The 16,054-nt window shown below is 33.9% G+C and overlaps 1 protein-coding gene across 2 annotated transcripts in view; it reads left to right on the plus strand.

Annotated features, from left to right (window-relative positions):
- Positions 1 to 3,880: 3,880 nt before the first annotated feature.
- Positions 3,881 to 16,054, plus strand: part of LOC120344452 (uncharacterized) — a 33,727-nt gene continuing 21,553 nt past the window's right edge. Inside the window, exon 1 of one of the 2 annotated variants that reach the window (XM_078112611.1) lies at positions 3,881 to 4,099. In XM_078112611.1, coding sequence (XP_077968737.1) covers positions 4,042 to 4,099 — 58 coding nt within the window. In that variant the 5' untranslated portion in view covers positions 3,881 to 4,041. Of the gene's footprint in view, positions 4,100 to 11,717; positions 11,891 to 16,054 lie in introns of those variants that run through there. The other variant, XM_078112612.1, reaches the window with a different exon arrangement.

Consider the following 16,054-nt stretch of genomic DNA (forward strand, 5'->3'; position numbering starts at 1 on the left):
ATTTCAGTCGTAGTCACAGACCTATGTCTATATCCTGTCGCGCAAGATTGCGCTTGCAACTTTTCTTTCATTGAGAATCCGATTACCAACATACCCAAAGTAATTCATAATTGACCATTTTCTATGGCATATTTGTGTTTATTTTACAATATTTTAGGCGTGTGTTCTTGATGACGTAAATAGTCGAAATTTGTTACTTTCTTATACACTTCAGTTTGACAATTAATCACGTTTATGCAGTCACGTTTAGACAGAAGAAGACTCATATCATAAAAATTTTGGCAAAGCCTAATGCGACTTTGAACGTCTTTTGAAATATGTTTAAAAATATAATAATGTATTTTTGTTTTAAGAAGGTAAACTGTCGCAGACGAATCCTGTCAAATAACTCTTCCTCCACATTGATCTTCATTATTGAATATTGAAATTTGACTATATAGGAATTATAAGGTTACATTCAAATTATTCTCTGTCGACAATTCAGTTAATCTTGTAGAGAGTTTAGCATGAGCTCGTGTTCAATACACAAGGTAAAAATGATTATCATTGTAAGTTGGTATTCTTTCTTATTTGAACAGTTTCAAGTGTATTAGAATTGATACTGTAAAAGCGATTTCTCACGAAAAAGATTAATATCTTTGTACTTTTGCTATCTATAGTATTTTTTAATTCAATTTTATATTGATAATTATCCAAAATAGGAAGGTTACGTGCATAATATGAGGCGCGTTTGTTACGGATATAAAATCTTTCTAGAAATGAAACCCGATTAAACCGCAAAGCCTAAGATTTTGTTTGTGCAAAACACTATCATTTTGGGATTAATCTCCGTGTTTGCTCAAATTCAATTTGATATCAAGCGCTTATTTCTTTGTGTACTTTTGCAAATCTGCTGATGTAAAACTTGTATAAAACTCTTGCGGCGAAATTAAAGCTCTTAAGCTTAACTGCTGACATAAAATTTAAATTTATTTTTCTTTTGCGTTTAAATTTATTTCTACTGATATGTAAAGGTCCACACTGTGTCAACCTAAACGCAACTTTTTATTTTATCTCATTTATTCGACTAAAAAGGTTTGAGGTTCTACCTAATCTTGAGGAATAATAGTGAATTAATGATCACGTAGATCCCTGAACTCGGAACAATATTTGAAACCAGAACTAGACCCGGAAGTTATATTATATCAATCGATAAAATAGCATAAATCATTATCTGTCCGTTTAACCTTTACTGCGTAATAAAGGTCGACATATAACGTACCTAGTGTTATTGAGTAATTTTTTTGAAAAATATCTTTCTAAAAAAATTAAACTTCATACATAGCCCGATGTTCAGCTCATGCAAACTTGAAAAGTATTCTATCCATGCGGTACATGAATAATAATTTGAAATGTCATATTTCGCGTACTTTTTCTAAATTCCCTCTTCCTAAAATATCGGTGAATAAGATGCTTAGGCTCTGCGAACATATTAAGAAGGTGGTAAAATAGGATTTTTTAGAGCAAAAAAGAGAACATATGTCAAGTTGTAGAAGTTGATAGATATTCCGCATTAAAATGTATAATTTTATCAATATGCGCATGAAATGGCCTTCTGGGATATCGGGTCTAATCACTAATATTTAGAGAGCTTATCGAGACGGCTATTCACCACTCATACTGCGATACTAAGCCCAGGTGTAGGTCTATGCCACTAATGCCAGGTGCGACGACTCTCAAACTCTCGAGCAATGTAAATACAGGCGTCTGTCACCCAGCCAGATATTTCGTTTTGGAATTAGGAAACCGAGCAATCCACTCGAGTGTCGCGGGTATCTCTGACGTTCAATCGTCGCGTGTTGACGCTGGTATCTCCGTTCACTACTAAAGTATACAAAACGTATCAGTGACATTTGGCAAGCTATCTAATTCAATTAATCCGCAGGGACTTTCCAGATAGATTTCCTGCTATATCAACTCCAATTTGAACTTATTCCAAACTCTTTTTAAGCTCACAAAATGCAACAATGCAGTCAGTTTGATATCAATCAACCTTCATGTTCTGCCACGCCCGGGCGGCAATGACACCTAAGAACACAAGTATGCCAGATGTATGGCTTTCAATAGATCCAAACTTGGATTGCAGATCTTTGCAAAATTTAGCTCAGCAAGGTTTGAATTTAGCAAAGATAATAAATGCATCGTACAATCGCTAATTAGGCCATTTATGTGTGAAGTCACTATCTAGAATCTACATTATCTCATATTATTCTCAGAACAGTATTCGATTTGGGCTTCATATCATTGTGCATTTACTCACAGAGTTACATAACGAATTAATTAATTAGACAGGATATGACTGAATGTATTGCATAAGTCAAACGCAAAAAGTTGCAGTTTCGAGATTGGACAGAAAATATTTGATTGGAAATCCACATTTTGAGCAATCTATTTCTTACTTACATCATGAATAAGTTTTCATGTGATTGTTATCAGTCTTATTTATATTAGGTGAATGCATAACCGGTAAAAAAGGAAACGATACAAGTTCCGAATGTCTATTCACCGACGTGGCATGTTTTTAACGCAGTCGCAAAGTATGCAAAACGTTATCCGTTTGCTTGTTGCTTTGTCTGTTCTTTTTAAATGTTCTTTTTAAATGAATATAAGATCATCAGAGGAGATTTGATTTGAGACACCGGCTACCTTTGTTCGTCCCAATATTCCCTTTCCGTTAAATAATATGATTTACAACTTATTTTTGCTCACCTCTAAGATTTAAAAGAAGAGTTACTACATACAGATAAATGCCAATTCGAGTTTGAAATTGCAACTTAATTGATGAGACAGACATTCCATAGGAACTATCGAGATATGTCAAGGAACTACATATAGTCAGTCGTGGTATCTCCACCAGATGTTAGTGCCAGTATGTTGTATTATATTGGATGTATTTTTAAGGGAAAGAAAACATATTTTATAAAAATCAACATCACTTGGTTTTGGGAAACATATATATTCCATTTTATATCAATACTATGTAATCAAATCTGGAATGTTCTTTGCAAATAGATCTTCCTTGTGTAACACACACTCGACTGCAGATATGAAGAGATTGTTCTCAATCTACTAGTAATTTTGGCATGATGAGAAGCGTTTTATTGGCTTAGTAAGCCAAGATATTACTATCGCGTGATATGTTGCGCCCAATTCTAAAGCATATTCGGTCAGTGTTCCTATAACTCAAGTTTGACTTTTAGGTTATGGCTTATGTACCATACCTGTGTATTCAGTCTCAGTAATCTATCGCGCGCAATACAAGTATGGCGTTGTACACAATGCGGTGACATAAGATAGGGCATTCGACATGAACTCCAAAACGTTCTAAATTCAATTCTAGCCCTTTGTTTACATTCCATGTACTAGGACTAACCCAGTTTGTCATTTATAGAAATGTTGCGCGTTCTAGTTGTGCGGCTTGTATTGAAATGTATATTGTGACTACTAAAATGGCTATGGTAATGTCCATAGTGTCTGTGTGTACTTTTCTTTATTTCGAGACCCGGCTTGACTGAAAAGGGGTCTTGTTCACGATATGAGTATTTAATGCGAGAAGGTTCCCTCAACAACAAAATACAGATCCCTGGCACTAAATATGGAGAATATCAAGATGGAATTGCCATTCATTGTAATGCAAATTTTTACACCTGAAATATATATAATACCGCGAAAGGAAGTATAGCTCTTGTCGCCATTTATCAAGCTAGCCAGGGCGATGTATATTAGCAGTCATATTCCGTATATGGAATACACTCGTAATATAACAAACTTGTTTATCGTAAGTTTTTTTCTTCAAATTTTCAGAATATTCCCTTTCTTTTATTACAGATCCTTAAGCTAGTTCTTTCCATACAAATTTTGAAAATTTATTGTAACCAGAGGATTTAGATTACGGTATAAGTTTATGCTCGAGGACAGTCTCGTCAGCGCACATAAGCCGCTGTATGCCGATGTCGTCCATTTTGTGTGGACACAAAGCGAGAGAGAGAGAGAACAACGATTATGACGTCAGAATCATTTGGTCTTCGATGTCACGCGAAGATGATCTGCTATCAGTCTGGTGAGTTCTACTGACTTATTCGGACGAAGATTGCAGGAAGATATGAAAAGGCAGCAATGCTGATAAAAATTAAGTGACATGGATATTTGTTGTTTTTCAAGAAAAGCAGGATTGTGGGCCCAACCCTATTTGAGATAACAGGTTTAATATTGTGAGAATAGAACAGCTAATCAGCTGGGTGTAAAGTTTATTAACAAGAACAAACACTATGGTGACAGTATCTGCTTGTGGCCTTACATTCAATAGAAAGATTTGTGTCCTTAGTGACGTCGGGATCAAATACCAATCACCCGCGAGGCATGGGGGTGCAACATACCGCAGGGATGTGGGTATTTGTCGACGTCAGCTGAGCGGCGTTTAATGGCGCACGATTGAAGCAACATCTCGTACTTACTGTCTGTTTTCCTTATTTTTTTCCCCTTTGAGCAACAACTTTATATTCTCCTCCCCCAAGTAGGAGTCATGCTTGTCGTACAAAATGCAAACTATGCTGCATTTTGAAAATATACATGGTGGCATTCGGTAAAAAATAAGTTTTTCGCGACTACAGCATATAGCTTGCTCGGGAAACGACCCAAACTTGAGAAATCGAATACATATTAAAGTTTCTGTTGTGTAACTGTGAGCATATCTTCTTAGCCTATATGTCGTTATCATTTTCGGAATTCGATTACATTGGATCAATAAACGCGATATTCATAAAAAAATATTTTTTATTAATATTCAATTCCAGATCTATTGTTTAATTTAGATTGATTAGCCTTCACTAATACTTAGTATTCAAGTTTATGTCGCTACGATACTGCGCTCTGCCACGTCAGCATACTTGGTTAATGACATCCCATTGGCTCAGAATCCTAGATAATCCTATGGCATAGTTTGGTTCGGTTGAAAAGTGCATGCTTTGAGGCACAAAGAGTGTATCCATCAAGATTAGGTTGCATGATTTCGAATATCAAGTTAATTATTGAAACTAAATAACTTTATCAGTGTATTATTTGATGACAATGGGAACATATCTTTGGGTCATCACTCTAGTCCACATTATAAAGATGTAATATAACCCAAAATGTTTCATATTAAGTAAACGACACCATTTTGCAAAGATATTCGGAGTCAACTTTCGTCCAAAACGTGCGGCGATCATAACAAAGATCGATTTTTTGAAATGTGATAATGGTACTTTTATATATTTTGCGTAGGCAAATCGAGGATGTTTTCTCCTATAGTTATGATCCTCAAAATTTGTGTCAATTTTAGGCTTAACGACGAATGCGTTTAGGGTATGACAATCAGAAGCGCTATTTTCGCCTAAATCCCGCATTTAAAAATACATTACCGGAAGATCGAATCAAGTAACCGCTATATCATTGATAAGAAGGTCTTTATGGTTCATTTTAACACTAACTTTTCAAAACAAGAAAAGCTGATGGGTGATGAAAGAATGTTATTTATGTGTGTAAGTATAAAAACATAATTTTAGATGTAATTTTTTTCAGAAATCACGTTACTTCAGATCTGTCACCGATAAATAAAAACGTAATGTAACAATCAGTGTCATGTTTCATATGTTAAACAGCTATTTTACTATCGAATCACGGATCACAATTTCATTATCTTGGTATAACTACAACGGTTATGTCGCGGCGTTAAAAGTAGAGTACCGGTACTTTGTTGCGATTCGTCCATCCCACCACCTAAAACAAAAATATATATTTTTAGTAGCATTCATTTATATATTGAGTCTGAATTTTCCGTCAAGTAGTTGTAGGTAGAAAATTAATGGGCTAAATTTAGTCAAACGTAACAAAAAATAATTTTAACATATTAGGTATAATGTTTTTGTTTTAAAGTGAAACTCATGGAAAAATATTACTTTGTAGTATATGCGATCTAAAAAAATTTTTTTTGTTTGTTACCGTGTTCTGAATAGTGAAGATTAGATAAGGGGAGGTAACGTTTCTTGGTTACCATTGGAGGATTTATATGTTCATAAACTAAAGCACTGGAAAAATATTTATACCAGGTAATAACAAAACAATAGGCACGTCTTCGGGAGAAACTGTATTTTGTATTCATATTGTTATACATGACTTTCAGCACGTTTGAAAAATGTCCATATACGGCTCAAAAATAGTTTTTTGAAATTTGTGCGGTGTTTTCATATTTATTAGATAAAATCGGTAGCGTAAAACAACGCCATCTCGAGGCTGTCCTAAATGATTAGATCAGCAAATTGATTCACTATTATAAAGCATTTTGGTTTTATTTCGTGTAAGAATTTTGTTTTTTCGATGTTTTTGAAACAATAAAAAAACGGATGTCTTTGATATATTCAGAATGAGTTGTGAAACTTCTTTTTTTTTTGCAAATGCATCCTGTATAAAATTATTCACTCGCTGTGGTGTAAAAATATTTATTTTCAATTGCAGCTAACTGTTGATAGTTTCAGAGTATTATGAATATTGCGTATCTTGCGCATAAATATTGGTCGCATAGATTTACTGCAAATTTTCTTAAGCCGTCATACAACATATTTTACAATAGTTTCTAAAATCTGTTCTTGCTCCTCACTCCGCATAATAAATAAACAAAGCTCATTTGAGGCTAGATAAGATTGTGATTGAGTAGTACAAAATACCACAACCGTTTTAGCAATTAGACAAAAGGTCGACATGCAGCATGGCTGAAATTCGGTGATTGAAGCGAGTTCGCTAGTAACTGGGTGTAACCCTCCATCCCTCAGGCTTAAATTTTAGTTTAAATTTTGCCTTGCTCGTCGTTGCCTTGGTATGTACCAGTAAAGTTCGTGTCCAAGAAAAAATTGTTAATGCTTTCTTTGAGTTCAAGTCAAAGCGGAATACTCTTCCAGAACCAAGTATAGCGAAGCATAAACAAATTGATTAATTGAGAAATAATGTTGACTGACGGTTTATAGCAATTAAACTTTTTTTTTTTTGTGAAATATGGTCAAAGTGGCATTTTTTCACTATTTTTGAATAATTATCAAGTTAATTTATCAATTCCAAAACCTTTTTATATTTCTTGACGATGATGTTCTCTTATAGGCCAGTATAAACATTCTAAAGTCTGTGAATCTAATATACAAGTTCCACATTATTTGGACATGTCCTTAGGCTGATAGATGTTATCAGTGTAATGTGATTGTTATGATCTTGTAACATGACACGCGTGAATACTGTCGGTGTTTCTGCTGTCGCAAGCTTTTCAAAGGAGAATTTACAGTGCCAGAATTTTTTGAAAAAAATTGCAAAAAAATTGCTATGTTGTTTATTTTAATAATTTTTACCTGATTTATAGTTTTAGAGAATTGGTCACAGTAATTATTTTAATACTTTAAATATTGAACATTGAAAAATATTATTAATTTATTCAATAAACAGTCTGGATATTGAAGTAACACCTGCCATAATCCGATTATGAATATATACAAAATATTACTGTTTCTCATTTTACAAACTTTTGCCTTGCCTATACTAAAAAAAAGTTCAAGTTAAATTTGATCAAAAACATCTGTTAATGTTAATAATACAACAATAACTTTAAATTTCTACCTGTCGATATGCCGTTATAATATACAACATTCAGACCTCCTGAAGTATGCGCACCAAGATGGCACACAACCTGAACTCAGGTTGTGTACCAGCTTAGGGTTCAGGTTGTGCGACATCTTGGTGCGCATACTTCAGGAGTACCCAACATTCAATTGATTTCACAAGCGGCAAGTCTAGGTAGTTGTTGCCACATGTGAATATATATGAATATAATGTATCATTATTCAAGCATTTTCTTTGTGTATAAATATTATTATTACAGGAATTAAAATGAATAATCAATTGCAGCTAAGATCTCTTGTTTGTTTGTTGTCAACTGTTTCTTGCAGTGACGATATTGTTCACATCAATTAAAAGTGGATCATGAGCATAATATTTGTTTACATGCGATTGTAACAAATACACTTTTGATTTGATTTATTGTACTTACATCAAAGACCTAAATTAAAATCGAAATGATATAATTGAAAGAATAGTTAACAACTTCGAAATAACTTAAAAAAAAGCGTCACGTTACTTTTCGTTTCGAATTATACTCATCATGTAAGCATTTCCATCGCTGCAACTTACTTTGCTGATGTTAGCTTACATATAATGAATCAAATGTTGCAAATTAATTAAGTTATAATGGTAATTTCGGTAATCTCAAATATATACTTATATTTTTGAAAGAAATTACTATTTGATATTGTTTCTGTGCTTCTTAAAACTTTCAAAGTAACTTCGAATTATAATATTTCCCAATAATACACAAAATGGTTGCAATTACAAGCGCTAAACATGCCGTAGGCAAAACGTCAAAAACAAAATGGTGGTCGTGAAGATAAGAGTCGGTCAAGATCGCGTTCTTCGTTAACAAGTCTTCGGTAGACTGAATTCTCTGAAAAGCCCTCTTTAAGCTATTTAGCTAGTATGGTTATGTTTTGGGTTTATCTGTATATTTTTATGAATTGATATTAAAAGATTTACAAGTAAATATCTCGATTTACATGATGATGGAATTTAAATTCAAGGAAAGCGGAGCCGACTAAAAATAAATTTACACGGGATTATGCTATTTTAAGACTCGATTAATTCAGCGGAAATAAACGGGAACGTGAATTGTAAAACAAAAATGAACCTTTTTTACCTTATTGAACAGTGCACGTTAGAATGCATTCCACGTTTCTCCTTTGTTTTATTAAGGATAGTTTCGAAGACTTTACATCAGTTGAATTTTTTGCAGTGTGCCAGTGACAGCGTTCTGTGGATGAAAGGTATGATGACGGAGCTATAGAAACAGTAACTGCCGTAAAATGCATATAGTTTGAGCACAGTAATAGGGGGGGTCCAGAAGAAGATGTACCGATATGTCGGTAAATAATTTTGTTTGTCAACTTTACATCAAGAATAGGGTAAAGGGAATGAAACCTATTGGCAGGGGCTATATTCACTCGGCTAATACAGACTCGTAATATGACTAAAATGAGGAAAATCGGAATAAAACTATGGCCTTACCTGGTACACATACTACGGGAGTACCCAATGATGATTGTATAAAGTAGTAGGCCTATACATTTTGGTACTTATTGTTCCGGAAGTTCGATGTTTATTCTCAATGAAAATGAGGTGGAAAAATATTGTTCAAAGTATTTCAAACTAACTGCAGTTGTATACCTCATGAATTTTAAAATACTTTCACAAATTGAATGTCGATATCTTAGTATATTGAGTAATTCTTTGTACTATAGCCGTTGGCGTTGGCAGGCACTCCTTACTATTTGTGGTTTGCCATATCCTAGCAACGCCCGCTGATTTTTGCCGCGTGGGTTCAATTATTTACAACTTGTCTGCGGGATTGGTGACCAGGAGGAAGGACGCTCATTATAATCAACCGTCGTACTTTTTATCCGTCCATATTTTTAAACTAATGAAATCAAAATGATAAAGACGACGAGAGGCGTGTCTGCGTATGTTGATGAAATGACGTCACACATTTTCGTCACAAAAGTTTTTATACACTTTCTGGGTAACTCCATATTTGATTATATATTCTTATCCCATATTCACTCGATCAATAAATTAAATTGCTATGTGTTTGTATGTCCCATAGTAACACAAATTTCTACATCTCGACTTCCGTATGCCGTATTATGCTTTTACTCGGATTCGAAACTTAATCTGCTGAGCCAAGTAGCATTCTTAGTTTTTTCGTATTAACGTTTGTTTATTTATTATATGCACTTAAGTTTGAGGCTAATCAATTCGAAATGAGAAGTAATCCAAAGTGATGATAGGTCACTTCCCGGAACTCTTAGTATTGTTTCCTTACTTTACGTTAATCGTGGTGATTACCTGGGTTATAACGTTTGATTTGACAGCAATTTTCTTCTTCAATTCTCAAATAAATCGAGATTAAAACAAGAAATTAAGAACGAATTTGTCTGTTGGAATCGTGAATAAATCACGCTCTGACATATCTGAAATTATATGTTTCCAGCATGTTTCAAACACAAATAAATATATATCGAACAAGTGTGTTCTTCGAGTGCATCTTAGCTCCCATTGGTAGATCTTGCATGGCGGAGCGTAACAATTTCCAAGGTATTAGAAGAACTACAATTATAGCGCCATTACAGCTGTGAATTTCCATGAAAATAGCTAGTTTCAAGTGAACTCTTATACTGGGAGAAAATCTCCATCTAAGTTCCGAATTAATTACCCACAATTAATTGATTAATTGAATATCAAATTTCTTAATTTTATGTCAGTGATTGATAATGTCTCTTGAGATACAATAGCGTGAATTTCTCTTTCGTATGCTGGCGCACAACGTTCAAGAGCAAAGCATTCCTGAAATGTGATACAAGTGAAATGTGAGTTTTGATCAATTGTGACGAATGTCTCGCGTGGCAGACTACGTAAGCCGAATGCTGAAGTTGGAATTGCATTACAAAGTCACTATTTTAGGTCGTCGATATTTACTCGAAAAAAAAACGGCAAGATGTGTAAATTGCAACGGATTTTAATGGAATTTCGGAATTGATATTTTATACTGATTAGTTATAAATTTTAACAGCAGAGTGTCAAGACTAGTACATATTGTGAGGTCGCGAAGTATGACGACAACATGGTCTGATATTTATTACTCCCTATATTTTGTTTTGCTAACGTTGTGTCTTCGCTGGAACTAAATAATCACCCATCAGCAAGTTAACTTGGTTTTCAATGGTTTGTAATTGAAGTACTTCGAAGTAAGAAATTTTTATAATGTCTTTCACAGTCACCCAGCACGAATCAAAGTACAAATTAAACCCACCAGCGTCGCAGAGATCATATTTAATACATCAGGCATTTCATTATATGCGTACATAACTCATTGAAGTTATACTTTCATTTCTACTTTAAACTCATTTATTGTATGTGCCTAGGGATAATTACATGATGTAATATGTATATTGCTCAAGTTTCTACTCAGTTTTTGACAAATACTGAAAGCCGATTGTTCACAATATATAATCCCGGTCTACTTAAAATTAGCATGATCATATCTGAGCGTCACAATTTGTCCGATTATGTCAATATTATTCAAGTATGGCCACGCTATATTCTAAGACAAAATAAAACTGGGACAGCATCATGACCATGTGAATATGACGGTATCGCATGAGAGCGTTTCGTCGACTGCCTTCACATGCGATACAATATCACGATATCTACGACAAAACTGCCGACTCAGAAAACTTCACATGGGCTGAATTAGCTTACGAGCCTGTGCTTTGTCTTTTGTAGTGTATATCTGAAAAGCAGATATGGTGAAGATCAAAATGAACTCGTTTAACGTTTTGAGATATTGTCGATATAATAGTTAAATTACAGTGGGTATTGCAAAGTGCGAATTAACAAAATAGTTTTTATTTTGCCGTATATTTGAGTCAAAATTTATTGAAAAAAATTTGGAGACAAAACTTACTATTTTGATTTCGTTTTTGAATAAATTACGATTAATAGACAAAGGTAGTTGGTATACTAATTAAAAAAAACTATTTTTTACAGATATTTAATTAGTTACAACTGAAGCATTAGTTAAGCAATGTCGTTTTGATTCAAGCTCCAATATATATATATAAAAAAAACTTCTGAATTGAACCCTCAAACTGACAGACAGATATCATCTGCAAACTGGAACGGGAAATCGAAATGACAAAAATGGAGGAAGATGAAATGACCGGGGGAGGTAATGCTTTTGATTTATCTATGAATATATATATATATATAGCATCCCCCCCTCTCCCCCAAGAAAAAAATTTTCTTTTACCGATATGAAAATGAAAAAAAAAAGTTTAATTTTGTTTTTGCCTAAACTTCTGTTTGTAGAATATTATGCCCAAAAGTTTCAGAAATTTAGGAAGCTTTGTACAGAGATTATATTCTCTCTAGAATATGTTCCAAATGATCCTTCCTCGGCGCTGAAGACAGAATTGCATTAGAAAATGGCTTAGTTTAGATTTTAACTCAGTGTTTAAAAAGTCTCGCATCACACTTTCAGGTATTAAAATTCGTTCCAATATATTTTCACTCGGCCAAATTCAAACTTCCATGCTTGTCGTAGTATCTATCCTCGTAGTATTAGCGTGTACCAATCCTCTAAAACGAAAGGCACAGAAAAAGTAGTTATTAACGCGTTACAACCACTTGAAATCAAACTGTGTTGTTTCTGTTGAAATATTTAAAACAATGTAGCAATGCAAAAGCAATGTAGAAAAACCAAAAATACATATAATTACTAAGTCCTAAGACAATGACCCGTGTAACAATCTTGTACTGGTCCCTTGAGAAGTTACAAAAGTTTAAATTACCTGAAAACATGCATAATAATATATGATCATATTTCGTCTAAATGGTGCGCGATATTTCTGTTGTGATTTCTGCCATTTTTACTTCAGTACAGCAATTTTTTACGTTACAGGATTAGGGCGTGTGGAATAAATAGTAGGTTTGGGGAGTTGCAAGTGTTAGGAGCAATGAGATCACGAAAAATGCCGATAGTATTGGAAGAACTCGAGGATTTGATGTAGTTTTGGATAAAATAAAAAAACTCGATCCTAAAATAATTGATGCCAATTTCTAGTTTGATTTTTTAGCGCCATACTTGGTATTTCGAAATCATACTTTCTTTTTCATTAGTAAGTTCGTGCCACGGCCTACGAACCAAGACATGTAGCACTTTCGAAAATGTTTCTCTATCATTTCCTGAATTCACTAAGAACAATCAGATTTGGTTCTCTCAAGATGTTAAATTCGGGTTTCTTATAGCAATTTACTTCCAAATGTAATTACTGTATATGACAAGCTTAAGTAAAAGTTCAAACAAGCCAATATTGGTGGTATTTGGTTCAGAACCACTGTTTTACAGATTGAAATTAAAAAAAAAACGTGACCGAATCCTTAAGTGAACAAAATGGTGGCCATTTTTATTAGTGATTGTGAATCTGCAACCGCACGTTTGCGGCCACTATCGCTCACGATTGGTGGGAATTAGCACTAGAAAATGAATAAAAATAGAAATTTCGGTGAACAATTTACACGACTAAATCGAATTCAGAGTCTTAAATATTGCTGAGCGGGTTGCTGGAATCGTCTACACAATGAAATTGTATTACGCCATTGCGAGCAATTCAGGCTTTGAGAAATCGTAATTTTGTTTAATCAAAGTCATTTTGAATCAAAAAATTATTCGAAAGAAAATATAATTTGTTTATAATTGATACCACAATATTTCCTTAAATAAGATATTTCAATGTTTGCAATATATCGGTACCGTTCTACGTAGCCCACAAGAATATATGCCGTATACCACATATATTAATTAGAGTAAGTGTATGAAAAATCTTTCTGGTATTGAAACCATTTCGAAAAATTGTTTGTAATTTTATTATATTTATTTATGATAATTAGAAACTATATTCCTTGTGACCCCGAGCATTTATTGGGAATTTGAACCTATTGGTAATCTAAAATAATATAATCTGATGGAGGTAAACACATCAAGTTTAACATTGATTGGATACCATCCCTTACGGTGTAGATAATTAATCAGTTTCTAATGAAAAATAATTCACCGATCAGTGAATGAACACCAACGTTGTCGAATGTGGTTTTCAATCAAGTTATAAACCGCAGAGTCGTTGAGGGATTTTGTTGGGCAACGTCTGTAGCAACTGCGCTTATTTTAGTTCATATTTGAAAGGATGTGGCCTTTACCCAAAGGTCACGCATTCAAAGTTAGGGGTCACAAACTTTGACCTCGTGGTCGTGGTTACTCATTCGTGTTTTGAAGCATTGTTTCACGCATCGTTGCGTCACAAAATCAAGAAGATTCTCAAAACTTGGTATAAATTGCTTGAGAGAGAAAGAATTATGTATATGACTCAACCAAAATAAATACGAACATGTCATTTCGATACCCTTCTTCCATTTTGCGTGCGACCGAAGCCTAAGAAAGAATGCTCCTATCTGACCGCAGATGTAAAACAGATAATAAGGGAAAAATAAAGCGAACTCCAACAGGCAAATCCTTAGGAGACTACATATCTTGTTTTTAACTTTATATTGTTCTTGGAGCGTCGAATATGGCATAAAATGGCTTAATTAATATGGACCAAATAGGTGAACCATTTAGGTTTTGTTTTTCAATGTACTCAATTTGATAAGACGTGTTGCGGTTAAGGACGATACAACATCAAACGATTTCATTTTTTCAAATTGGTAAATCCTTTGTTTTCAATTATAGTTAATCATTCGAACTCGTTATTGAAGTCGACATGTCTTCGTTTGGTGGTTCCCCGAACCCTACGTGTCCGTGCATGGTTGAACTGATTCAAATAAATAAAAGTAACATTACGTATGCTGAATGATCACGGTGTACCAATACATCGGTATTTAATAATGCATAACGGTTATTTCGTTCTGGTATTTGCGGTAAATATGAGGCGGCCACGAGATAGTTAACAACGTATCAGTTCCCGAGGGTTATAACCATTGCTCTGTATAATGACACCGAATATAGCCCCTACAAATCACCCGTATGACCCAACTAAGTATATATACACGACGAGATCCGTGTTGGAGTCATTAGCATCTTGATTATGTAAAAGAGTATGTTTACTATGCTATTTAGGTGTTAAGAATATATCTGGTAACTAGAAATTTTGGAGATATTTACGACATAATTACCATCAAGTGTCCACTATTGGCATTTAACACGTCCTCATTTGATATCAAAGGAAGGTATTGTTTGCATTTGTTTGGACTAAAAATAAATGGTGTAATTTGAGGCATTTTCTCTACCTAACTGTCTGTTGCTCCCTTACATTTAATACCTTGAAATTCAGGGTGTTCGAGTTTAAGATAAACCAGTTTTTTTGTATTAATTATGATCTCGTACAAAGAATATACCTCAGCTGACAGATTGCCTTATACGATTGTATGTAAACAGCATCAGGAATTTTGCATTTATAATATTGGCCAATATTTTCAGGAACGAATAAAAGTATTATATTGTTGATAGAAGTATAGAAATATACATATCGATTATGCGATCACGACTACAACATAAAATTTCATTTTCCTGGATTGTTGCGTCACCAAAGCATTTCGTAATTGAATATCAATATACTGTATTTATATTTGATCAAATATTCGATTTTAAAGTATGTATCTCATAATACGAAACAAAACTCTATTATCATTAACTCTTTTAATATCATTTCTGCCTATTTGTGTGCAAGGTAGCAATGTGAAACATGTTTCGTTTTGGATAGTTTATACGAAGTTCGACGTACGAAACCGCTCCTCCTATCTTACATCTGCGCAAACACGCACGTGGGTTCTGTAACTGACAACTGCTTTGATCATTGTCGGCATCTTCCTGTGATGAAACAATTCGATTATTTACTTTTTTACTGTGATTCAACAATACAAGATTTGTTTTGTCACGTACAGAATGTGTGGGATTCATACGTCACTATAAGGGAACTGTGTATTCCAACGGGCGGTACCAGCTTTATAGAAATCACTCTAAAACGAAATGTCCGCATTTGAAGGCATATTTACGGGACGGTTATTTGTCTATATATTTTTGTCAGAACCTAAATTAAACGTGGTTTTCTTTATTCCTTCCGTTGAATTTTCTATCAAATGTATCCACTAATAAAGCGCTATCTCATACTTTCAAATCCTCTGACGTAAATATTGTTAAATTATTATCAACCAATAGAATATGAATATGACTTTGATATAGTGATATCGGTTCTGTACGTTTAAAGATAATTTTTGCTATGTTATAATCGCATGGCTTTCTCAACTATTTCAATAAAATGGCTCAAACCCGGAATGCGCA

Source organism: Styela clava, chromosome 5 (genome assembly GCF_964204865.1).
Source record: "Styela clava chromosome 5, kaStyClav1.hap1.2, whole genome shotgun sequence".
NCBI lineage: Eukaryota > Metazoa > Chordata > Ascidiacea > Stolidobranchia > Styelidae > Styela > Styela clava.